This window comes from Sinohyriopsis cumingii, chromosome 4, assembly GCF_028554795.1.
Source record: "Sinohyriopsis cumingii isolate HCF-2022 chromosome 4, ASM2855479v2, whole genome shotgun sequence".
Lineage (NCBI taxonomy): Eukaryota > Metazoa > Mollusca > Bivalvia > Unionida > Unionidae > Sinohyriopsis > Sinohyriopsis cumingii.
The window spans coordinates 35,830,698-35,858,299 of record NC_142964.1 but is presented as its reverse complement, the minus strand read 5'-3'; the positions used below and the strand labels follow the sequence as shown (position 1 = coordinate 35,858,299).

The 27,602-nt window shown below is 37.1% G+C and overlaps 1 protein-coding gene across 2 annotated transcripts in view; it reads left to right on the top strand.

The window, feature by feature from the left end:
- Positions 1-27,602, top strand: part of LOC149800930 (uncharacterized) — a 67,963-nt gene that overhangs the window by 25,284 nt on the left and 15,077 nt on the right. For both annotated transcript variants that reach the window (XM_089954237.1, XM_089954236.1), the window contains exons 4-6: positions 18,340-18,355; positions 26,491-26,604; positions 27,246-27,327. In XM_089954237.1, coding sequence (XP_089810363.1) covers positions 18,340-18,355; positions 26,491-26,604; positions 27,246-27,327 — 212 coding nt within the window. The remainder of the gene's footprint in view (positions 1-18,339; positions 18,356-26,490; positions 26,605-27,245; positions 27,328-27,602) is intronic.

The following is a 27,602-nucleotide window of genomic DNA, read 5'->3' as shown; positions in this document are numbered from 1 at the left end:
ATACATGGATCTATATTGTGTTAAGTGTCGCACACACACAGCTACGATAAATCCGACCGAAATTGTTACATGCAACAACAGAAATGCAATCGCAGGAGAATGCGAAGTTTGTAAGACACGCAAGTTCAGGTTTGTAAAAAAAAAAGTAGAAGAACCGGAGGAGATATCGCAGCCTCCTTGACAAATCTACCTGGATTACCCTGGGCGAAATATCCCGGAGAGAAGCATCTGCCAGGATATACTGCGGACCCGGAACGAGACTCGATATCAGACTCGACAATAATAAACTACCAAAGCAAGGCGAAAATCCAATAAATGCCATCGATGGAGCTTGTTACGATCACGACCTCGCATATTACAGCGGAGATCTAGAACAACGGCATCTTGCTGATATCAAGCTAATTCACGCACTAAACGCGATTCCTAACAAAAAATTCAAAGAGAAATTAGCATCCTGGCTGATCAAAGGCGCGATGAAAGGCAAATTAGTGTTCGGCGCTGGTAAATGATATGGAACAGATATATTATTCTCCGCGAGGATTCTGGCGAGGAAAATCAGCGATCGCCAAACTCGCCAAGGCCGCATCGGTAAAACAATCCGTCGCTGAATCGTGGTTATCAAAACAGGCAATTTGGCAAATATATTTTCCTCCACCTAAAAAAATACCATACGCGAGTTTCACCGTCAGCGTCCCCAATGAGGTCCATCAGGCGGATCTTATGTTTCTTCCTCATGATACCGTTGACGACGTCACATATAAATACGTCCTGACCATCATCGATATCGCCAGCAGGTATAAAGAAGCAGAGCCATTATCGAATAAAACAGCAACGGAAATTGCTAAGGCATTTAATGAAATTTATTCCCGATCCCTATTAACATGGCCGAATCTTCTCCAGGTTGATCCAGGTCGAGAATTTCTTGGCGCGGTTACTTCATTGATGAAAAAAAATAATGTGAAAATCCGACGCGGTATCGTAGGTGTTCATCGCAATCAAGCTATCGTCGAAAGATTTAACAAAACGCTCGCAGAACGATTATTCGGATATCAATACGCGCGTGAGTTTATTCAGGATAATCGATCTCACGATTGGGTATCAAGATTGCCTCATGTAATCAGCGCGCTAAATAACGAGACAACTCGAACAATATCAATGAAGCCTGCAATTGCAATCACAAAATCGAATATACCTTTGAAGCGAGATTCCACAATTCAGCCTGTACTAGGTAGCGTCACAGTCAGGTATTTATATAAGGAAGGTGAAGCTGAAGGAGGAAGAAAAAGAGCAACCGACCCAATCTGGAGTGTCACAACGCACAAAATATCCGCCGTAACAAGATCGTCAGGAAGACCAGTGATTTATATTCCAGATTCGTTAGCGCCACAACGCGGATTTACCAAAGAAGAATTACAGATAGTACCCGAAGATACTCAATTACCACCAGCGTCATTAATGTAGTTTATTCGAATTTGTCCTAGCTGAGATAATTTTCTTACTCTCGATACAGCCAAATATACCAAATTTGACCAGGAAATTCTGTCATCGACGATCCAAACTTTGCCATCGATGGTCAATCCCTGTGATGAATGTATCGTTGTTGCGTAGCCTAATTTCCATGGCGATTTTTCTGCATTTAGTGCGTCATTAACAAGATTAATATCAACGAAGATAATATCATTCAGGACCAAGTTTTTCTCCTCTCCGCAAGGCAAAGTAACATTAATATTTTGTCGTCGAGTATTAGCGGGCCTATAACATAATGGTACCTGCAATGTCGGAAATTTCTCACAATGCAGCTTGAATAAAATTTCCTGAATAATATCACGAATAATTTTTCTACTAGCGACAATTAGATGATCAGGACGCCACAAATTTAGGAAATCGTTCATCGGAGTTTCGTCGATTATTTTCCTCATGACGTCACATTGAATCTTATTCGGTTGTAATCGAATTAATGTTTTGAATTCGGTCAACAAAATATCCGTCGATCTATGATCAGCGTCGATTTCCTCATAATAATCAACGAAACTTCTGAGCCATTCGTGAGGTGATTCACCATCAATCGGATTAGGTTGGCCATGATCGCCGCACATTATCACGGCGGTATTTTTCCCCCCCAGCCAGGCTAATATCGATTTTAATATAGCTAAATTCACCGTGCAAATCTCATCGAATATTATGATCTTGTTGATATATTTATCGCCCATGCGCACCGAGTCCCATGATCCACCGCTGTACTTGAAATAGCTATGGTACGTGCACGAATTAACGCCACGTTGCTTTATTTCTCGCGCTAACCTATGTGTCGGAGTCAACACGATCATGTCAGAATTTACAAATAAATTTATTACTCGCGTTGTTTTACCGCTACCGCCAGGTCCATTCAGGTAAACGAATTTGCTGCGTGAAATTGGGTCAAACGCAGATGCGGCTGTCGATATTTCCTCAAATCTACCTTGGTGAAATTCATCGCAATCTTCAACGTCAGCGTCCTCGCAATAATCTAAAATATCTTCGTTTTTTATTCTCCAAGTTCCCCATGAGCTACCGTCGGTAATTAAATTTTCCAACCTATCTTGGTATTTTTTATCGATATAGAACGAATCCGTCGCGACTCTTACTGCGATATCAGAAAATTTGTTTATCATCGATAGCAAATTTATACTCACATAAGCGAGCATCGATGATCGCAAATGTGTATATTGCGCTGATTCTCCATCAAGATAGCTAATCACGGTACCTAACTTTACTCCATCAATGATAATATTTTCTCTGTTGCAGAATATTCCTCGTGATACCGTATCGGCGATTATAAAATCCATCTCGGTGTCATTGATGAATAATCTAGCGTGTCGATGCTTGTGATCAACGGATCCACCTTGAGTAAATTTACCGATTATTTTTCTTCCGATATCTTTCGCGTTATCACAATCCGTTGGCAACCACACATCGGTCTGTTTCCTATACGATATAATTGCCTCACTCACCGTCAACGACACTAACATCGATGAATCAAGCATATATCTCAATAACACCGTAGGGACCCAACGACGCTGGGAGAAATGCCTGCCAAACCAAATATAGCAAATTTTATGCAAATTTTCAGCAAATTCAAACGACGTGACACAAGCAAATCCTGTCATGACAAAATTAGGCAACGGTCCGTTAATTGCTACTCTTGTCATTTCGCTGGTAGGATGGCCGAATTTAGCAAAATATTCAGCACAATCGCCATATCCGAGAAAACTTCCAGGATAACACGCGCTCATATCAACGGAAATCATATCCTCGAAATCATACCTGGTATTCCACAATCCGCCATGGCCATACTCGATACAGCTACGTTGAATATCAGCAAGATATTCGTTTCTTGTTGGCCTCCATGAGTTTTTCTCTCTAGCGGCATGAGCGGCCACAGACGAAATTGTAAAACAATTCGTTAGTAATTGATCGGGATTCGACGAATATTTCATCGCAAGTTTTCTCATCGATTCATGTAGTATTTCATTTCTGTAAATATCGCCACATGGTAGAATAAATTGATCGTATTTTTCCTCGCTCGAAAATAACCATATCGATATTGGATCAGATGCGCTTAATTTTTTAATAAATCTGAACATGTCATCGGAATTATCCTTCGCAACATCCGCTGTGGAAAATTCCACGGGATAAAATTTAACTATACAATCCCGCGGAAATATCATTACCGAATGCGACTACGCATGAGAATTATGATCGATAATCTCAATTGGCGCTCCTCGGGATCTATACGGCGACGAGTATAATATTTCTCCCGATAACGTTTTCACCGTGATCGGAAATTTTAGTTTTTTACTCAACGCAGCCACGTCATCTACCGATGCACCATCAGCGACGGTCCTTGCCCACGCATTAATTTTATCCAACCTTAATTGTGTCAAACCAGATCCACGTCGAGCGTTTTTCATATGCTCGATTACGCGCTCAGCCACGCAATTTATCATCGGTGATTCTTTCATCGCAGGTAGGTTTTTTATATCCGGGTTGTTATTTAGCCGATAAATTCCATAAACAACAGCGCTGGCTGGATAAGATCTAGCATAATAAGGGCCATCGATTCCCAATAACAATCCTGGTTTGGAATTTTTATCGAGAATAACATTTTTCTTACCGCCACGCACAGGATCTCGCTTATCGCGAATAATCCAAGTATCATCAGGCATTTGTGCGATAAATTTTATTCCAAATATAAATCGCTCTTCAGGGTGTTCGGTTTTTATATGCTCGATTATTTTCTTAGCTCGCTCCAAATTCATCGTGGCATCGATGGAATTTGTTTTCCAGGTCGACCAAGTGTGAACTGCTCCATCATCGAAAAATTCTTTCTTCGCTCGATCAACCTCAGGAATAATATATTCTGCCTCATCAAGATCAAATGCATCCATTGATTATATTTTAGACAAATGTTTAAATAATATGAATCAATGCAAATGGATACTAATCGGTTCAACAAAATTTTGTGATAAATCCTGCAGAGGCGATTATTGCGGCGCTCATATACATGCGATTCGGCGTGGTAGTAAAGGACCACAACGATGCCTAGTTTGTCAAGTTGGCACGCGAGGGAAAACTCGATTGTGTCTAGCGTGTGGAGGAAAAAATTATCGGGAATTGCCTTGTTATCGACCACATCGATGGAAATAAACTAAATAACAAATTATCCAATCTTCGAGCGGTAACTCCGAGTGAAAATTCCAAATTTGGTAACGCTGGCAGCAGACAGCGACCAGCCAAGGCGGTTAAATCAGTAAATAAAAAGACAAACGAGGAAATTGTATTTACATCGATAAACGCTGCTGCAAGATATTTTAGTGTTAGTCCAGCATCGGTACAACGTGTTACAGAAAAAATAATCAATGCGATGTTTTCTTACAAATTTGGCGAATGGATCGAGTTTTATTATGTTCCGATAATATCAGATTAAAAATCTCAGGATTTTCTAAAATTAATTAAATATTACAAAATTTATATAATGAACGAGGAAAACGTAAACAATATCATTGAGGCCATCGAGAATTTGAAAAATAAAAACATAAATTTATCTTTTGATTTGGACGCAGGTAAAATCCGGTCCGAATTTGAGACGATCGTCCAAGGAAAACTCGAATATAGATACACGCTACCATCCGAATACAAGTTCATAAAGAAAATTCAGATTGCGATGTATCAATCGCTTGCATCTGTCAGCGATGATCAAATCGAGGATTTTGTTAAATTATCGACGCTGGTAGAAAAAGTAAGATCGAGTTTATCCGACAAGTATGAATCGAGAAAAATTACTAGCTCGCGCGTCAGGCAGCTAAAAAAGCTAGTAGATGAAAGTAAAAATTGAAGATTTTTAAAATTAGAATTAGAATCGAAGATTCTCAAGATTCTCAAGATTCTTAAATATAACGAAATTGTTCAATTTTCTTGATTTTGACTACCAACTACCCCGTCAGAAACAAAAAAAATTGATATTTTATTTTACAAAATACAAGAAAAATGTACATTTTTCTTCATTTTGACTACCAACTACCCCATCAAAATCAGTAATTTCCAACTTTGTCAAATTATTTTTATTTTTCACAAATAAATTTTATTTATTAAGAATATTATTTTTACTGAAGATTTATTTTTTTACTAAATAACAACGAAATTGTTCAATTTTCTTCATTTTGACTACCAACTACCCCGTCAAAATTAAGTAATTTGTGTGTTTTTCTTTGATTTTGACTACCATCTACCCCGTCAAAATCAAGTAATTTGTGTGTTTTTCTTTGATTTTAGTAAAAAAAAATAAAATTTCAGTAAAAATAATATTCTTAATAAATAAAATTAATTTGTGAAAAATAAAAATAATTTGACAAAGTTAAATTTTCTTCATTTTGACTACCAACTACCCCGTCAAAATCAAGTAATTTATATATTTTTCTTGTATTTTGTGAAATAAATATAAATTTTTTCTTATTTTTGACGGGGTAGTTGGTAGTCAAAATCGCGTATTTGTAAAAAGATATTATTTTTCCTCGATTTTTATTTATTTTTTTACCGTGGACAGATCACGATCTCACCAGTAAATTTATACTAAGTGTTTCCCCGCGTATATCAAGTAAATTTCCATTTTGATCCGTCAGCTTGAAATTGATTTTCGACAATAATCGATTGTGACATCGCAGATAAAACGGATTCACTGGCTCTTTTATTATCAAATATCCTGGAGAGGCGCTAGGTGAAAACGAATATAAAATGAATCCCTGCTGTGCTTGCTCTGACACAGACGAATCCACGTTGTAGCTACCTTCGACGACATCCGCGTGAAGATTAATCGCGATAACCTCCGTTATATTAACGATACCCGGCGAGATATGTCGTCCCTGCCCAGTTAGATCATTATTGTGTTTGAGAATCGATTCTGATTGTATTTTTTTAGTCCATGCGGCATGTAATTTCGGAAATAACTCATCGATGGTATCAACGACGGATTTTCTCATTTTATCAATGTCATAATCAGGAAATTTGAAATTTGGTAACGTTTCTTCGGTTAATCCGAATACTGTCATGAATTTTTGTTTTTCTCCTGAATTTTTGATCAACTTGAAGCTGCTAACAGGAAGAACATAATTGGCAATTGATATATCGTCGGTTATCGCCCGAATGAACATACCGTGATAATATTCAATATCACTCGCAAGTTGATTTAAAATCTTCACGCGTTCGATAATTTCGCTGCATGAGCCTGATTTATTTAAGATACATTCATGAAAGGATTCCCGCAGTAAATTTAATTGTAATTTATGTTCTTGATTAAATTCGTCGATGGTTCTTCTTATCAAGATACCGTCTATGGGGGCTATTATCCTGTTAATGTTGGTAGCGTCGAAGATTTCGACATTTGGGGGAATTTTGGGAAGAGGCAACCACGAGAGAATTCTTTTGTCCCTGAAAGTAAAAGCGAACATTACCAGGTTAAATTTGTAGCTGTTCATGAGACTGATGGCGCTACCGATTAGAGGCTTGTGTCTGATATCTCCGTACCATCCTTCATCGGTAATAAAATCAGATTTTTTTGGCTCCGGTAGCTCTGGAGGAGCTTCTTCGTGCCAACCTGGAATAATAAAATCAGATTTTTCTGGTTTTGCCAGAGGTGCGATTTCGGGCCAACCTAGAACTGTCCTAATCGATAAATATCGACGACATATGGCGATTTTACTTCGATTATCGATGACAGCGTTGGTTCGTGCGTGGATATTTTTATTCCTGGCTTATCATCGCCGGTTATATTTGATATTCTACTGGTAAATTCCTTGTCGATTTGCTCAATTTCGTAACTGCCTGTTGGTATGCCAACGACGATCCAATCAGGAGTTCCATCGGGGCGGTTTTTATTGGCAAAAACAAGCGAATTATTCGATGATAATCTACCAAATGATTTCGATCTAACATTGGGCCAGCTGTTATAGACGCGTAACTGTGACAGCGCAATTTCCTTACGCTAATTGGTATTGGAAAATCGATACTAAATTCTGGCCTGGTTGAGCTTGCCGATATCAGCGTTGTTATCGGCGGTGTTGTGTTTGTCACGATCTGAGTTAGTTCGGACATTATTGATATTTATTTGTTTAATCTCAGAGTAGATATTTATCATCATTGAAAATTCGAGATCGGAAATAACTCCGTCGTTGAGACTTTCAGAAAGCAGCGATGATAATTTCGAATACGCCTCGTTGACCTGGGATAGTTTACTCTTGTATAGGGACAATTTTTCACTCGTGCATGAGAATATTTTTTTTGCGATAATATTGAGAACACCTGCGATTGTTGTTGTTGATGATATTATTATCGTTGCTACGACCGGCGCGATTGTTGTTACCGCGGATAAGATTATACCTGCGCCGGCGATAATTGCGCTTACCGCATATACGGCAACATCGATGGCAACTAATCTGCGTTGATATTTTTTTATTTTTGTTTGATATTCGTCGAGGAGTTTTTTTAACGAATCCTGCCATGAACGCGCCTGATTATACTGGTAATCCGACGCGGTCATTTATTGATTAGGTTATCTAACCAATTGCGTGTTATGTTTTGGATAAAAGTTCGAAAATTGCAAAATAAGGGGTTGGTTCTGTCGTGGTTCTATTTGGTGGTTCTAGCGTAAATTTTTCCGTGTCATTTGCAAGTATCAAAATATTTAAAGATTCGTCGTAAGGACCTTGATATCTGGTTGTTATTTTGAATATTATCACGGAGATAAAATATATTCGATATATACCAGCAATTGGCGCGGTAAAGCTAAATGTGTTATTCTCGGGCGTCCATACAACTGCTTGCATTCTTAACACAAATGGTACATCGCAAGGAAGATTTTTTGTTTCTACCTCCGGTGGTATATTAATACGCGCTAATCTTCCAAGATTCGCCGACGATATTTTTGTGTTAATATCGCTAATTTTTGTGGTTGCATCGAGAAGTTTTGCACTTAAATCTCGAATTTCTCCGTCGTACAACGATACATCGACCTTTTGACGCGCCAATTCACGTATCGCGTTAATATCCTCGTTAATTTTGATAATATCCTCGTTGATTTTTTTTGTTTTCTCGTCAAGGTAATGGTACGATGTTTTATCGCTTTTCTGACTCATTACGGTTTTTATTTCGGTAATATCAGCAAAAACGCTAGTAATATCCCTGTTGATTTTTCCTACCTTTTCGCTAAGATCATCGTGCGTGGCGGAGGAATTATCGCCGGATGTTTTTATATCTTCCTCAATTTTTTTACTAAATTTAGCTAAGGTATCGTCGAGTTTTTTAAGATCGTTATTTAGCCTGTTAAGTTTTTTTGTCACTCTGTCCTGAAGATCGTTGTGTAATGTTTTATCGGCCTTCAGAAGCAACGTTGCTGATAACTCGCTATCTCTTTGTTCCATATCCGCGATATCAGCCTTCAGGGGTAACTTCGCTGCAAGATCGGTAATATCAGCAATGGATTTTGATACCGATTCTGATAGGCGAGTAAATTGATCAATACGATCGTTACATTCGTCTCGCTTCACTATATCGGTTATTCTCACGTTGCTAGTTTGTAATCTTCCTTCACTGTTCTGAAAAATGGCAACTTCACCAGGATCTACTTCTGACAGTGACAGAAGATTATTAATATCATCCCTTGTGGCGAACTTTGATAGATCGACGTAAGCTACTACCTTCTTTCTGTAGAGGAATCTTCCATAAATATCAACCATGATATTTATTTACGGCATATTCAAATACGATTCTATGATACGGACTGGATGATTTTGAAATTGCATCAAGGACGTTAATTGATTCAGGACCACATATCGGTGGATCCATTAGTGTCTGCGTCGGAAGTGTCGAATACCAAATTGGAATATTCAACTTTGACACGTAATTGATAATTTCTTTTGGTGGCGCTAATCCGTACGAGTCAAAATAAACAACTTTGCGAGGATTAATCGCGTAGGCGACCCAATGTGTGCCAGGGCCGGTATTTGAATCGAGATTTATTATTCCTGTCTCGGTGGGGTTTGGTTTTTCTGGTAGTTGATCCCGCATAAATACGCCTCTGAAAAATTTTATTTTTTTATTTTTTGCTTCGCTGAATAAATCTAAATTTGAATAGGGCGTGCTAATCTCAGGCCGGATCCGTATGGGGGGCGTCTTAGATAAAGGCCGCTTCCCTTTTTTTTACCGTATCTTCCTCCCATTATACTTTTTGCTAGTTTGTCGCCTGCTGCTCCGGCCGCACCTAATCCTATCGCTTTTGCAATTGCCGGAAGAGCCCCGGATAATAATCCAGGAATAGCAGCTAGGAAGGGGAAAATTCCACCTACTTTGACCATGTCTCTGATGGCACCTATACTAAGATTCACATGAACGCCAGAATTCGCTGATTTGGCTTTGGTGAAGCGTTCACGTTGACCCCTAGTTAGCGATAGTTTGTTAGGCCCACCCTGAATTTGATCGTTTTTCAGGGTTAATTTCACACCGCATCGCTTTGCTGTTGCTGTTTGGAGTTTTTTCATGTGACCCGGGGTCAGAGTTACGCTGACGTGTTCGTATGGCATATTAATATCGTTTTAATCTAAATTTAGAAAATCAAGATTGTTACATTTTCTCGACAGGTGCGTCGATGACTCTCATTCTGCCGCTGATGCCTTCCAGGATCATTGTTCTATCGCTGAGAATAACCGCGATTGCTCTTGCTGGTTGTCCACCCGTGTTAATATTGGCCTTGAAATGAATATCAATGACGGATTGTTTCACCAAATCGAGATGTTCCAGAGAAAAGTAATAGATGGGATAGCGAGTATTAAAATCCAACTGTGATATTTGCAATCCAGTATCGATATTTTGATCGCGACCCATAAAACACAATAATCGATGATATGCGCGAGCCGTCGAATAGTTGGCAAAATCAATCGATATTTCCTCGGATGGCTCTTGTTGCCCGTTTATCCTCAACGACACGTTTGTCGCGTTAAATGCATCGAATATCATGTGACTGTGAGTTTGATCATATCTGTTTGCGTTTTGAAGAGCAACAAAGATGTGTCTGGGCGCCGAGACGCCTTGCTGTGACGCAATTCGCCAGGTAAATATTCCGTTGATATCAACGTCGATAGAGTCAGTCGTAGTTGTTAGCTAGGACATAATGGACTTACCACCCTGATTCATGAATGACAATAATTTTTCTTCCTCAATCATCGATGGAACTATCGCTGGCATCCACAATGTAAATTTGGTTAGTGATATTTTACCTTGATCACCTGCTTCTCACCAGATGGCTCTGTCATTGCCTGTGTCGTCTCGAACAAAGGAAATCGTGTGTTTTGCTCCGTAAATAACCTTCCTGAAATGTCTGCAAAATCCAAAAATGTGAGATAGCGGAATTGCACAGGAGAAATTTCGTTCATCTCCTTTTAACATAAGTCTTCGCGTGGCAAATCCGAGGTTGTAATTATCATTGGTGCCGAGCATTACATCGACGTTGGTGGCGTTAGCATCATTAGCGGCATTTCTCGGTCTACCGATATTATACTGGACATGATCAGCGTGATCAGAATTATCTTTGGCGAACATCATACTAGGACCGGCTGACCTGGTAAAATCATCAGAATATCTAGCTAGGCCTATAATCGTCGTTGCTAAATCAACGTTGCCCGTGATTGACTCAATTTCTCTTCCATCGATCATATAAGTGGCGCTCTTGAATAATGCCATGATGCCGTTGTTGACAAATCCGACCTTAAAATTTGCTCCGTAGTTGGTATCGTTATTTTTCGTAATTTTACCAACAAATTCGATATATGCCTCAGACGGAAGAAAATATCTTGTCGTATCGTGAACTTGAATTTCAACGTGATTAGTCGCATTTGGTGTCACTGTGTCGTACGAGAAATACTGGAAATCACGCACGGATGTGTCTCTACCTACAGGCTCGTCCATGTCGAACACTTCGTTTGACACTTGTGCGAACATTTATTATTAAGAATTTCATCTAAAACGAAGACCGCTGCCTGATATAAAACTTGTGTTCGCAACTTCCTTTACTAGATTATTTGCGAAATTTGTGTTAGCAACTTCCTGTGCTAGGTCATTTATTTTTTTATTTGCTGCGTCGTTTATAGCTTTACTGACCTCGGGGGGCATTTCGCTGGTGCTAGGTAATTTGACAGGTTGCTTTTTTTTACGCATTAAATTTGATATTTTGCTTTTGACAACATCGAAGCCTTTACTGGCCAAATTACCAACGCCGGAGATGACAGTCTCGCCAATCTTTCCTATTGCCTTTGATGCAATTTGCTTAGCTGTGGGTCCGATTTTAGGGACTATCCTTGTAACGAGACTTTTAACAATGTCGCCAAATCCATTGCCGTGAATATATTTGTATACGGGCAATCGAGAGTTAGCTACGCGGACCTGTCTAGGTCTACGTTGATGTTTATGAACTATCATGTTATTTCAATTGTGTTGTTTTAATCGATGAGTTCGTCAACGAGCTCTTTGTAAATGTAGGAATTAATAACACCACCGCGGAATAATCGTTGGCAAATATCGGAAGCTTCGTCGATTATCTCAGAAGAATTATTTCGGGCTCGCTTTCCTCCGATTAGTATTTCAAGGCGAGACACATCGTTGACAACACTGTCAGGACAAATGGTATATCCACTTCCTGTTTTTGGTTTCGGAAACATTTGTTCGTGTAACGACGATATTATATCTTCCTCTTCTGGTTCTTCTTTTTCTCTTTGTTTTGTTTTTTCTTCTTCTTCTTTTTCTTTTTGTTTTACTTTTTCCACAAATTTTTTGTACCCAGGATCATCATACGAGTAGGGAGGAGCATCTTTTGTGGTAAAATATACCCAACTGATCCACTTTGATTTTTCATTAGGTTTTCCGTAAAGTTTTGGTCTTAAATATTTATCCCTCTCATCATAATTTGCGGCAATATCGACTAATTTATCCTTGTCTTCGAATATTTTAAGAGCATCATCGGTAAAATACGTGCGAATATTAACACTTTTAGGTTTTTCAGATTCGGATTTAATTTTTGGTCTTGCCCCTAATTCCCGAGGTTGAATTTCTTCTTGTGGTTCCTTTGAGGATTTAGATTTTTCTTTTTCCGAAGTTATCCTTCTATTATACAAGGATCTTTTATCTGCGATTTTCAAGAATTGGATATAAATCGGGTCAGAGCTCTTCGCCTGGGGTAAATTAAATCTAGCTCGAAATAGCGCATTATACCAAAGATCTCGTCTACTTCTTTTTTTTAATCCTTCCTTTGTTAAATAAACTTGCTTATTACTGAAAGAATCTTCCGCGAATGTAGCAAATTCAAAAATATCATCACCACCAGTTTCTCTAGATTTATCAAATTTTTTAAATTGTTCCATCAATGAGTTCCAACCGCTATCGGTAAAGTTTTCCATTAATTTCTCGCGAGGACTTTTCTTCTGGCCTTCTTCTTCTTCTTCTTCTTCTTCTTCCTCTTCTTCCAACCATTCTGCTTGCTGCGGTTCTTGCCGTGCTTGTATTAGCCGGTCTGGTAATATTCGTGTGTGTTCCTCAATGTCTCTCAACACAGGGAGAATTCCGCGTTTCCTGATATCCGGATCTTTCACATCACCAAATAAGACTCGCTCGGTTGATTCGGTAACTGGCTTTAATAATTTCGACGATAATTCAGTAAATCCCTGCTCTGCGTCTTCGTAATCACGCACTTTTTTCTTGAATAATTCTTTTGCTGGGATAAGTTTCTTTATTGCCGCTAATTGTTCTCGCGCTAATCTAGCAGAATGCGGCTCTCCAACTGTACTAGTTTTCGAGCTCATGTTATTTTCAAGTATATTATTTTAATGTAACGTAAAATGGACCAAAGCAGCCTCGCCATGCAACAAAATTCAATAACACAAAATAATATTCCCGATAATTTATTTTCCTGTCGCGGACGCTATATTTACTAACACACTCGGCGTGACCACCCGATGCACCCGGTCTGAAATGCACGAAAATTAGATCTCGTAGAAGGCTTTATTTTTGCTTTCTGAGGCTTCTACGGAGAAAGTTTGCATAGGAAGGTTTATTTTGCTTGGAAAAAATGGTCTGTTAAACTTCCCTGCTGCTTAAGAAACATAATAATATTATTACAAAAACAAACAACATGAAATTAGAAAAACATTAAAAAAATGAAAAAGCATGCTGAGAATATTTCAGGTAGGAAATATTATTAGATCTTTAAGTTTGTTCTTGCAGTCAAAATAAGTGAGTTTTGAGAGCCCTCTTGAATGTGATCGCTGTGTCTTTGTGTCTAAGTTCAGTGGGCAATTCATTCCACGTTGCTGGGCCCAGGTATGCAAAAGAACGCTGTCCATATGAAATTGTTTTCATAGTGGGAATAATGAGTATACGATTGTCAGAAGAGGAGCGTAAGTATCTTGCTGGTGTGTATACATGGGTGAGGTCAGATAGGTATGTTGAACTAGAGTCTGACAGTGAAATGTAGCACAGAGAAAAAATTTGCATTTGATTCTGGATCAAATGGATAGCCAGTGTAGGGTACAGAGCAGCAGGGAGGTGTGCTCTGATTGTGGAACTCTAAGTATGATCCGAGCAGTTGTGTTTTGAACTTTTTGAAGTTTCTGGAGTAGATATTGAGATGAACCAGAGAGAATTGAGTTATAGTAGTCCAGTCTTGAAAGTACTAATGAACACACAAGTGTTTTAATGGCATTAACTGAAAGATATTTGCGAATTGAGCTGATGCGTCTCAGCTCAAGATATGCAGCCTTGCATATGTTCATGACATGTTGGTGCAATGTGAGAGTACTGTCCAGAGTAACACCTAGGTTTTGTACTGAATGTGTGAATTTATTGTTAGCGTTGCTGATATTTATTGTTTGAGGTAAAGGATGTGAATGAGAAAGTCTTTGTGTTGTGATCAGAATGGTCTCAGTTTTATCATCATTCACCTGCAGCTTGTTACAAGTCATCCATGATTTCACATCAGAAATGCACCTTTCTACACCTTGGATGGTAGCATCAACTTCAGTTGTGTGGCTAGATTTGTATATTTGGGTGTCATCATCGTACAATTGGTGAGACACTGGATGATGATCTATGACACTTGAAAGCGACTGAGTGTACAGAAGGAAGAGAACAGGTCCAAAAACAGACCCCTGTGAAACACCACAACATAGATCAACTAGGCTGGAGTGTATTCCATTTGCAGATACAATTTGTATCCTGTTGACCAAGTAGGACTTGAACCACAGTAAGGCTGTATCATGAATGCCAAATACATGCTGGAGACGGTGAAGTAATATATCATGGTCTGCTGTGTCAAATGCTGCTGACAAATCAAGGAGGGTGAGGACTGTAATCTTTCCGCTATCCAGTGCAGAGAGAATGTCATTAACTACTTTTAGAAGAGTAGTTTCAGTACTGTGGCAAGGGCAATATGCAGATTGTACATTGCTAAAAAGACTATTTGAATTTAGATGAGATACAAGCTGGGATAGAACAACCTTTTCTAAGATTTTTGAAATGAATGGGAGATTAGAAACTGGGCGGTAGTTCTTTAAATCGTTATGGTCTAGTGTTGGTTTCTTCAGCAGAGGCTTTACAATGGCAGTTTTGAAAAATGATGGGAATTCCCCAGATGAGAGGTATTAATAACATCAGTTAGTGAAGGCAATACTGGATTTAAACACTCACTCAAGCAGCAGTGATGTTGGAATTGGATCAAGTACACATGACTTTGGTTCACTCTTCATCACAATTGTACATACGAAATCCATAGAGACAGGTTCAAATGCTGCTAATGGTTGCTGCTCAAATTCTGTATCCCAACTGTATGGTGACGATGAGTCAATTGAAATTGTGGTGTCAAGCTTATGTCTAATGGTTTGTACTTTGTCACGGAAGAAATTTGCAAACATGTCCAGAAGGTCGACTGAAGAGAAGGTAGTTGGAAGTGGTGTGGATTTGTTCCTTGACATTAGCTTGTTAGTAATCTCAAAGAGCTATTTGCAGCTGGAACTTTCCATGATCTTAGTAGTGTAGTGGGATGATTTCGCTGCATGGACTATATTTGTGACATTCTTCTTAGCGACTTCATAGATTTTCTTATGAATAGTGAGTCTGGTGGCAAGCCAGAGCCTCTCAGCTTTACGGTGGTCTCTTTTAGCAGTGCTAAGCTGGTCCCTAACACTGCTTTACCATGGAGAATACTTTTCAGTTGATACTCTGCACTTGGTAGCTGGGGCATGTTTGTCAAGTAATGAACGCAGACAGTTATCGAGTTGTTCTGCGGTAGGAGGTGAGCAAGTTGTTAGGTTAGCTTGGATGTTGTGCATTAGTTTGGTTCTATTTATCATACGGGGGTTTCTCTTAGTAGCAGATAAAGGTGGAGTGTTAGGGACTGATACGTCAAGATGGCATATAATGCAGAGGTGATCTGATGCAAGGTCATGGGATACCAGGGAGGACTGTAAAATGTTATTATCAGGTCTATGAAGAATCCAGTCTAAAATGTGACCATGTTTATCTGTGGGTTGGTTAACTGACTGTTTGAGGTTGAAAACATTAATGGAATCTATGAGTTTTGATGTATTTGAGTTTCTGGGACAGTCAAAGTGAAAGTTGAAATCTCCAAGAATAATCAGGTTGCCACCTATCGAATTTCCATAGTCCAGGAGATTTGGAAACTGCTCCAAAAAAGAGGGAGTCAGCCAGCCTGTTTTTTCTACTAGGAGGAGGGCGGTATAGGTAGAAAAAATGGACTGACCTTTGCTCCAGTGTGAGTGTGGTTTGGACTAGTTCAAACGATGTGTGGTCGAAATTAAATGTTATGGTATAGTTAAGATGTTTTATCATGGAGTTCTTTGTGATGACAGCAATTCCACCTCTGCAAGAATTACGGGGGAACAACTTGATGGAGTAACCAGTGGGTGTTAGATCCGCACACTTGGGCTCATCGCCTGATGTTTATAGCCATGTTTCTGTCACGTAAAATATGTCAACATTTTGGTTGTTGATAAAATTTCTGTGCACTTTTCCGGTGGTCCTACTGACTGGGCATTGAATAATGCAATGCGCAGAGGTATTTCTTGGATAGTTGACACAAAGGTTGACAAATTAATTGGGATTTGAATTAGGTTATCTAAATTAACGGTCGAAATTGTTTTAAATGGTTGTGCAGAAATAAGGGAGATAACTGGAATTCTTCTTCCTGTTCTCCGCCGGCTAGCTTTGAAACAACGTTTCTTTTTTCGCTTCTGTTTACATTTAGGTAATGATGAATGTAGTCCCAGTTTGTTTAGTCCAGAGCACAATTTAGTGTGGAGAGCCAAGGAGTGAACATTTAAAGCAATTAATGAGAGTCCATCGTAGCATAAACGAGTTGACTGGCGAGTATCACATGATGGCGGTTTGTTCAAAAACAATGGAGCAAGACAGCTGAGAAAATGTCTTTTTATTCTCACTTCCAAAACAAGGAGATGAAAAAACACATAGGAATTTAACAGCCAATACATAATGAACACAATAACGAAGATGAAAACAGGCAACAAGCACAAATATCATGAAAACGGCACTAAAAAACGGAACAGCTGCTTCAAGCCGGTTAAGCGATAGTGGCCATCTTGTTTATCCTAATGCATGGAAAGAGTTTACCATGGTCTTGATCCCAAACTATTATTATGAAATAAGTACTGATATTCAGATTTTATAAACTAAATCAAATTCAGGGTTAAACAGTTAACAGTTAATCTTTTCTGATGAATGCATTTAGTATAGCCATTGGTGAATCTACCTCACACACTAAAGGATTGTAGCCATAAGACTGATGAATCACCTCAAGTATTTACCCCAACATAAAGTTTCTTATCAGTATTGTGGCTTTTATTCAAATTCCTAATGTAACAATGGAGAGATCAGCTAGTTTAAAATTATGCTGACAGATTGTCATGAGTTCAGTGAATATAAGGAAGATAAAGCATGTTTTTGCATTAATTCACAGCCTACCTTTTCCTGTTAACATCGCCTTTCTTAAAAACTAATGCTTCATTTTCCTAATGAGTATACTCAATTAACTGCTTTTACAAAGTAAGAAACCACTAATTATTTAGGTAACACATTGCTGCTGACTGGAAAACAGGTGTTTTTTATAAATTTAATTTACAACTTTTAAAACTTTTACTGAGAAATTTTCATAGGGAGGGAAATGAAATTGGACATTGATACCAGGTATCTCTTATATAAAGGTGATTGTTAAAGTGGACATAGCTGTACTACTTACCATATATACTTACTTATAAATCAAAGTTCAGCTGAAAATGACATAGACTCTGATCAAGTTCTTTGTTGTTTATTCCACTAATTACCCATAACAAACTGCATTGACCCAGATCTGCTGCACAATATATGACAGCAGATTTGTTTTTGAAGTGTACACTTTGACTCTACCTATAGGCAAGTATATATGGTAAGCGTATTTGGTGAAATGGTCAGCAATTACATTTTGCAAACCTGGTAAGTAAGTGATATCAGGCTCATTTAGGCCTCTTGCTTTTAATGCCATTTTGTTTTCTTTGCTGTAATATGTCAGATGAAGTATTGGTACACAATTTATATGTGATTTACTATTGTAACCCATCAAAACTTAGTCCATCACTTAATAGTGACAGGTTCAAAAGAAATATTTTCAGTTGTCATTGTAATCAGTTTTATTTTGCTTAAATTTTCTTCCCATTGATTTCACACTGGATCAAATGTACTTGTGTTCTTTTGTAAAAGGACAGAGGAAAAGCAGGTAAATTTATGTTGCCTTTCATTGTTTTCAAGTTTTTGTTTCTTCACATACCTGTATACCTGTTCATGTTTTTTTATCTTCTTTCTTGATTGCAAGCCATTCTTGGTCTCTTTTTCTTATTTTACTAAAAAGATTTTAAATTATTGACTGCCAAAGTTAAATATTTAATGTTAATACTTTGTGTTCAGAATTGTCTCAATAGAGAATTTTATGGTAGCTAATCTTTAATCTTACTAAGATGAGAGTCATCATTTTGAATAAAAGAAAAAGTGATTGTTGTCAATTCCACCTTCATGGAAACTTGACATAATAATCAATTGTCTGTATTTATTTCCATCCATATGTCTGTACACACCTTAGATTAACCTGAATGGGTTTTTTTCAATATGATTTATTCCCGCCCTCTTCAGATTTGGAATAAAGTTCATGGGTAGAATCAACATGCAGATCATGGCCAGCTTCTTTTATATAAAAAAACTCATCGTAAATTTATTATTTTCTTTAAAAATATATTGTAAGACACGACTTAATATTGGGTTACTAAACCAGTTTTTATCATGATTCTCTTTGAGAACAGTGTTGACGCCATATGATCTTGGACATCCATACCTGCTTGCACTAGAACATAGGTGTATAATGTTATGAAATTCATGCATTACTGTATTTAGATAAACTGATGGATATAATTAAGGTTGATTCAGAGACATGTGGTCTTTGAATTTATATAAGCCATTTAAGTACTTCAGTTAGTGCATGAGACAGTACGATTCACTGACTACTGTATTTTGCCATATGAATTAGAAAATAATTTGGCATAAAAATTTCTTAAGCTACCTTTATTAAATCAGTTATATCTTTTTTCCTTGTACAATAATCCCTCATTGTAATTCAGAATGGTTAATTTGTTTTTCAAAAAATCCTACATATTTGTTTATGCCACCCTCAATTAAATAAATATAAAAAAGAAACAAATAATAAATAAATGCTGAAATGAAAGTCATTGGGGGAAAATTAAACAGGTTGTGGCTGGAATGTAAGATGGCTAAGCATGATTGATCTTATGGGTTATTCCAACCATTCCATCTTCATGCCTCACCATCAACAGTCACTGAAACATCATCTGCACTAATTAATCATATTTATAGTAATAAATCAGAGAATATCATTGAAGTATAGGTGCCTTGTTTCTCATCAGTTATCATTATCCAATTTCTATTACATGCAAATTTAATTGTAAAGATATATTTGATGCAAAGCGTAAGGTTATCTCCTATAGATGCTTAAATATTGATTTTTTTAAATTTGATTTATGAAATCCCCCACATCTTTTATGAATGATAACTAAAGTACTTGAAAACTTCAAAATAAAAAAGATAGGAATACCCTCAGAAACTTATATGGCCCATGCCAGATATATGAATGAAGCCGTGATTGGCATAACTGTAAACTTGGCATAACAGATTTACTTCCTGGTCCAGTCTGCTGAAATACTTTTTTTTATAAAACATAAGTTGAAAATACAGAAAGTCCAAATGAAATGCAGAAAATTCTTTTGGATTTTACTCCAGATAGAAACTGTAAAATCCCAAATCAACTAATGGGACAATAATTGATGTTATGCATGATATTGCTAACAGATTCACTGAGCACATCATTACTGTAACCAATGTAGCTGTCATTATATATCAAATACTAATGCAAGAAATGAAAAGTTACAAGATTTGACAAAGTCAAAATTGACGAAAATCTACAATTCATTATTCAAATTATGTGTGTGTGTGTGTGTGTGTGTGTGTGATATGGATTTTTAATGTAGCTTTAAAAAGATTCAGTCATATCACTATGATGCCTGCAATGTGGCAGTTTATAGTGATGTCTAGCACTGGTCTCATGCCACAGATATGTAGCATCATTTCCCACCCAGTCACATTATCCTGACATATAGGCTGACCAGTCGTAACACTAACCTCAGAGGCAGCTGTTAGTACCATTGTTATAAGTCTTTGGTATGACTCTGCTGGGGTTCAAACCCACAACCTCTCACATTGGAGGTGGATGCCCTAACCACTAGACCACCAGAGCAATTTCAAATTATGCATAAGTCAGTTAAAGTGTAGTATATGAACTGAAATAGTTACATTCAAAGAAGTCAGCTGGTTTGGATCAGATAGATCCATTTATGTTTAATAAAATATGCTGATATTGTTGCTCCATCCCTTGCCTACATAATCAAAGCATTACAAAGGGTATCTTCCCTCTCAGCTCAAGGAAGACAAGGTTAATCCTTTTTATAAAATGGGTTCAAAATCAAATTCAGACCAATATCTGTTCTGAGATCCATACCCAGGCTGTCTGAAAGACATTTCCAGACATCTCTATGATTACCCTTCATAGTACTGTTTAATTCACTTTTACCAGTCTGGTTTGTGCCAGAACCACTCCTGTCAGTTTGTGTTAACAAACTTCATTGATGAATGGTCACTTGCTCGGGACAATGGAGAGTTGGATAAGCTATATACCTTCATTTTAAGACTCCTTTGACTTGGTTGACTATCATATACTTGCATAGAAACTAGAAAAGTAAACATTTTCTTAGTTATTACTCATGGTTCAAATCATAGTTCTATGACAGAAGCTGCACATACATGCCAACCATGTCACTTTGGCATGCAAACCATTACACTTTGGCATGCCATCCATTGCACCTTGGCATGCCAACCATTACACTTTGGTTCTCGTGGGTCGGTGGTTCTTTCTGGGGTTTTCTTGGGTTCTTCCTCCACCATTAATACTGGCCGCCATGTATAGCCTATCATGTGCTGCAAAATGGCGTTAAACCCCACAACAACAACAACATTACACTTTGGCATGCCAACCATTACACCTTGACATGCCAGCCATTACACTTTGGCATGTCAGCCATTACACTTTGGCATGCCAACCATTACACCTTGGCATGCCAACCATTACGCTTTGGCATGCCAGCCATTACACTTTGGCATGTCAGCCATTACACTTTGGCATGCCAACCATTACACCTTGGCATGCCAGCCATTACACTTTGGAATGCCAGCCATTACACTTTGGAATGCCAACCATTACACCTTGACATGCCAGCCATTACGCTTTGGCATGCCAGCCATTACACTTTGGCATGTCAGCCATTACACTTTGGCATGCCAACCATTACACCTTGGCATGCCAGCCATTACACTTTGGCATGCCAGCCATCACACTTTGGAATGCCAACCATTACACCTTGACATGCCAGCCATTACATTTTGGAATGCCAACCATTACACTTTGGCATGTCAGCCATAACACTTTGGAATGCCAACCATTACGTATTTTTCTTCAAGTTTGACACTTAATAGACTCTCACTAGATTTCTGGTCCAGATTTCCACTTGAATCACTTTGTAATTTTCAAGAAAGGAGATTGTCCTCTCTTCATTATAATTAGACATGGGGCAGTGACAAAACAGCCACACTTGGCCTGCTACGAAGTTGAAACTTCAGTTTTCATGTAGCTTGTTTGTTAAGGCTGCTGAATGCTGACTGCTTCCCAGTACTCGTAAGCTAAGTTCACCCAGAGGTGGACGTTCCTGACCTGGACTAAACACGTATTTCCGAGCCACATTTTCATGACCAAAGTTTTTTGTATCATGAATTATTCCTTAAAAAACATCTTAAGCAATGCTGATAATGCAGTAGCAATTAAATAATACAAAAATATCAAAACAATTTGTCAAGTGTTTCTGTCAAAATCATTTTGGTTTGATCTCTCCTTTTTATCTCACCTCCACCAAAGGTCAATCAGTTTTTATTCAAAGACTCAAAAGCCATCATGGACCACCTATGATCCTTTTATAGCACCTAATAAAACATACTTTTTCATCTGGCTATAAACTCTCCACATTACAACAATAAGGTAAAAGTAATCAATTAACAGCTTCTTTCATTGACATGTTCTTAATCAGATTAATCATTATTACCTTTATTTTCAACTTTTAAAAGATGGTCAAAAACATTACTCAAGTATATTTCAGCACATTTGAAACACTGTATTACATCACTGCTTCTTGCATGTGGATATAACTGAAATATTATTGTTGATTTACAACAAAAAAAGATTTCTTATTCTCAGAAACTTGGGTCCTCTAATTCACAAAACAACAACTGTCAACATAAAACTCAATATTGTTCTCTTACTAAAATACTGATGCCACAATTTAATTGCAAATAATAGTAAAATTTCTACTCATTCAAGAGTTTTAAGATCACTAAAACTTTTGGAACTCACTTCTTTATAATAAACCGCATCTGTGAAACAAAGTTTTTCATGTACTGAGGACTCCTTTTTGCTTGCTCTCTTGCTATTGTTGATCACATTTCTGAATTATTAGGATAAACCAGAGATTCATGTTAGATATTTGGATTATGTGCCTACATTAAAATATTTATAACTAATTGGTCAGTTGAACATGAGTTGTCCTGACACACTTTCTTGATTATTACGTGTTACATGAGTAGGAATTTCATGCCTTTTTACTTTGTTATTATTATTATTATTATTCCATCCACTTTTTTTGATTTGATATACCCGGTAAGAGACATGCGCACAATTAATGTGATAGTACAAAGCAAATTTTACTTTAATTGATTTTAATGACACACTAAACCCTTCTGCTAATCTACCGCACCAGTAGTCTAAGTGGTTAGAGGGTCCACCTTGGATGCATGAAGTCACAGGTTTGAACCTTGGCTTAGTCATACCAAAGACTTATAAAAACGGTACTAACAGCTATTTGCTAGGCGCTCAGCATTAAGAAGTTAGTGTTAGAACTGGTTATCCTGGTGTCAGGATAATATGACTGGGTGGGACATCATGCTACATGTTTGCGGCATGATGCCCCACTGCTAGACCTCACTATAAACTGCAGACATTGTAATGATATGACAGAAAAATTGTTAAAGATCCAAATCACACACGCACACACAAACACACACACACACACACAAACACACCTTTCTGCCAATCAGAGATTAAAGCACAGCACTTAATTAGGTTCTGAATCACTCAGGGACAATATAGCTGTAATGTTAAATTGACACTTTTAACATTTTAACACGAGTGCTTATAGCATTTATGATGATTGCTTTGAATCCATATTAAAAGTTAGAAATTTGTATTAAAAAAATTGCTAGATAAAACTTATTTCATTGGTATAATCATTTCTTAAAATGCTACTACCAATAGGCATTACTGATATTTTCACTGATCAAAATATTGTCAAAATATTGTTATTTATCATGTACTTAGAATTTTTTGTTTGCATAGAAAATTCAACAGAATATATCAATTTTTAAGTTGCAAATTTCATTATGTTGAATCAGATTTCCCTGGCAATGTCTGCTGTTTTTGACAGCAAAACCAACAATATATCAAAGTTCATTTACTAGTTTTGATGATGATTTTCTTCTTGTTCAACAAATTGTAGTAAATTCTTTGGCATTTTTAAGGGCAAATCTGGGATTCACATTTCACCCCTGTGTTTTATTTGGGTTCAGAGTCGTTCAGGTTTGAGTTATCAAGGGAGAGGTGTACATCTGTGCTCAGATAGAGAGAACACAGTTCATTAACATCAGAGATTTTGAAATTGCAGCATGTGACAGTATAGCCAGATGTCTCCGAGGTGTATATTTACCTAAAGCAATCTGATACAACAGCTGACACTATGTGTTTACCTAAAGAAATATGATACAACAGCTGGTGCTATGTGTTTACCTAAAGCAATCTGATACAACAGCTGGCACTATGTGTTTACCTAAAGCAGTCTGTTACAACAGCTGGCACTATGTGTTTACCTAAAGCAATCTGATACAACAGCTGGCACTATGTGTTTACTTAAAGCAATCTGATACAACAGCTGGCACTGTGTGTTTACCTAAAGCAATCTGATACAACAGCTGGCACTATGTGTTTACCTAAAGCAATCTGATACAATAGCTGGCACTATGTGGCATTCAGTGACAGAAACAGAAACACATTTGCAAATGTTAACAAGCTTCTCCCTTGCTTCTTCAGTCCCATGTATTTCATGTGGAATTATGAACTTGTTTTGTTGGATGGATATACTGCACTCCCAGGGTCATGCAGTATTTACATATGAAAAACTCATTCATATTTTCCCATACAAATGCAGTAACCTATAATTATCATATCTGTTTTTTTAATAAAAACTTTTGTTATTCTTTTACCAAGAAACAGAAGTTCAGATTGATATAGTTAAACTGAACATATATATCCCCAATATTTTCCTGTGCTTTAATTTTTTCTGACATTATTTATTTATAAAATAGGTTAGTGTCTAGAAACAAAATTAATTTCTGAAAAGCTCCTGTTGGGCAGTCTTGTACATTTTGATCTTTGTGTTGTGTGTGTCATTGCCAGGAAGGTCACAATTCTAACACTATTGATTGGAAAATAAAAGGACACAAAACATTCTGAAGTGTTTTATTAATTTCATGAAGAAAAAATGTATCAGAATATTTTTCGTTTCAGTCAGAAACAAAATCTGTATTTATTATATGCTCATTGTTTTCTCCATTAACTTTACATTGTCAGAATCATTCAGTATTTTACGATATCGCACACCTTCATATTGCATTCATGTGCATAAGAAACTATCTCTGTTGTAAACAAGCAATACATGCAGATGCCAGCACTTTTGATTTGTAAACAAATCATGTACACTCGCGTAGTAGGCGCTTTACGTTTTGGTTGATTAAATTTGTTTCTGAATGAAGTAAAGCAGATTTTTCGTGGACTGCCACATTCCAGCTGCTTTGGCACATTCCGCGTTATTTTTTTTGATACCATGTTCTGGATTTAGGTTAGCTTTACAGTTGATGCCAGAAAGGGTCCTTACAAATAACATAAAAGTGACAAGGGATAAACTGTATTCTTTAGCTGGTAATAAGAATGGCAAAAAAATATACTTACAGTTTTACATCCTTCCAAGAATGTACTTTCTTAGTTCTGCAAATCCAAATTACATGAGTCATGTCATAGATAGGTTCTCAAGTTTGAGTACACATTTTGAAATTTTACTGTAATTTCAAATATAAGTGCAGTTACATCCTCCATACTGTACTCAAAATGAAATAAGCATTAAATTCCATAGTGTCTTTTTGATAATTGCAATTGAAAGACTTCATATTTTCCCCACATTATGATTTCAAACATTCAGTGACAGAAACAGAAACACATTTGCAAATGTCAACACGCTTTTCCCTCGCTTCTTCAATCCCATGTATTTCATGTGGAATTATGAACTTGTTTTGTTGGATGGATATACTGCACTCCCAGGGTCATGCAGTATTTACATTTGAAAAACTCATTCATATTTTCCCATACAAATGAAGTAACCTATAATTGTCACATCTGTTTTTAAAAAAAATTTAATTATTCTTCTACCAAGAAACATAAGTTCAGATTAATAAAGTTAAATTAAACATATATATTCCCAATATTTTCCTGTGTTTTAATTTTTTCTCACTTTCTTATTTATTTATAATATGGGGTCCATGACCATAACTGGCTTTTTGAGAAGAATCATATTTTTCTGATAGGTGTTATAGTGAGGGAATACTGTCAAGCAGTTTATAGTGAGGGAATACTGTCATGATGTTAAAGTGAGGGAATACTGTCAAGCAGTTCATAGCGAGGGAATATTGTCACTGTTACAGTGAGGGAATACTGTCAAGCAGTTTATAGTGGGGGAATACTGTATAATGCAGTTACTGAAGTTTACATGAATTTATGAAATGAACATAAACTTTTCTCATTAATTTGATTATGCAGTGTATAGTATAATCACTGGAAATACATATAAATGATTGTTCATAATGACATTTCTTTTAAAAGAGGATTTATTAGAATAAAACGTACAGCTCCAATTAACAATATTTCAAAAGTAAAATGGGATTTGTAAAAAGTCTATATATTGCTGAAAAGAATTTTTAATGTGTACATGACTGAAATCAGCAACATGAGCCAGGCTGGTATATTGATCCCACTTTGGCCTCTTGTTTTCATAATTCATTTCACATAAGATAACCTTTCTGTTGCAGAGGCAGAGAAGAATGCAGTGCTAGCACAAGAATTATCAACAGTTAAAAATAAACTTTACCTTGCAGAGGAAAAGTCTAGAAAAATAGAGAAGACCTGCAAACAGCACCTTGCAGGTAATATTTTAGATTTGCTTCATTTGAAAAAGACACTAGAATTGCATTAACTAATTTTCACATCATATTGTATAGGAGGAAATTGCTTTAAAGTTTTGTGAATACCTCTAATTACTTTATCTTTATGAACAAGGGAATGAAGTCAAAAGAAGATAACAGGTTAAGAATCAAAGTAGTTGTCTCCCTTGCCTTTTACAATTCAAAATTGGTATTTATTTTGTGCAATCAGAAGGATCTATGAATCCAAGTTAAAGTGCAAAAGTATCAAGGACGATGTGAATTTGCAAAAAATTGCCAGTTACAAGTCTTGTTGCAAGCATTTAAAGCATTTGCTTGCAAACAATTTACAAGCCTTGTACATTAAATCAGTTACATCTCACAGACTTCTTTTGAAAATATACTTTGCCCAAAAAATTCCTTGAACATATACACATGAATACTTGCTTTTGTACAATCAGAGGGTTTTGGTAAAAGTCTAAAACTTGATACCATGAAAATAAATGAATTCATAATTTGTGATTTACAGTATAAAGTATTTTCTCTGTTGCTCTCCTGTTCTTTTCTCACCATTTTGGTGTATAAAAAGTCTTCATTATATTATTACAAAGGGAAATAAATTATGTTGCTTCTCTTTTATGGAGATATACAGATTTTGGTGAGAGAGCGTGCTAACCTGCAGTATCAGTTGCAAAGAAAAGCTGCTGAGCATGAGGCTGAACTGAGGTAAAAGAAATAGTTGGCCTTTCCCTTTCCATTGGCCTTTTCCCTTTCTGTTGGCCTTTCCCTTTCTGTTGGCCTTTTCCCTTTCTGTTGGCCTTTCCCTTTCCATTTCCTACAATGCCTCAACTTGATATGTAGTCATAAATGCAGCCTTGCTTCCTGTAAGATCTGAATTTAAGATTGCAACCATGTGCTCTTGAATATCTTTGTTTCATCCTGTAATAATTGCCTCCCCCTTGAAAGCAAGTGAGGTACAGTAATACCTCATGCATTCGCGT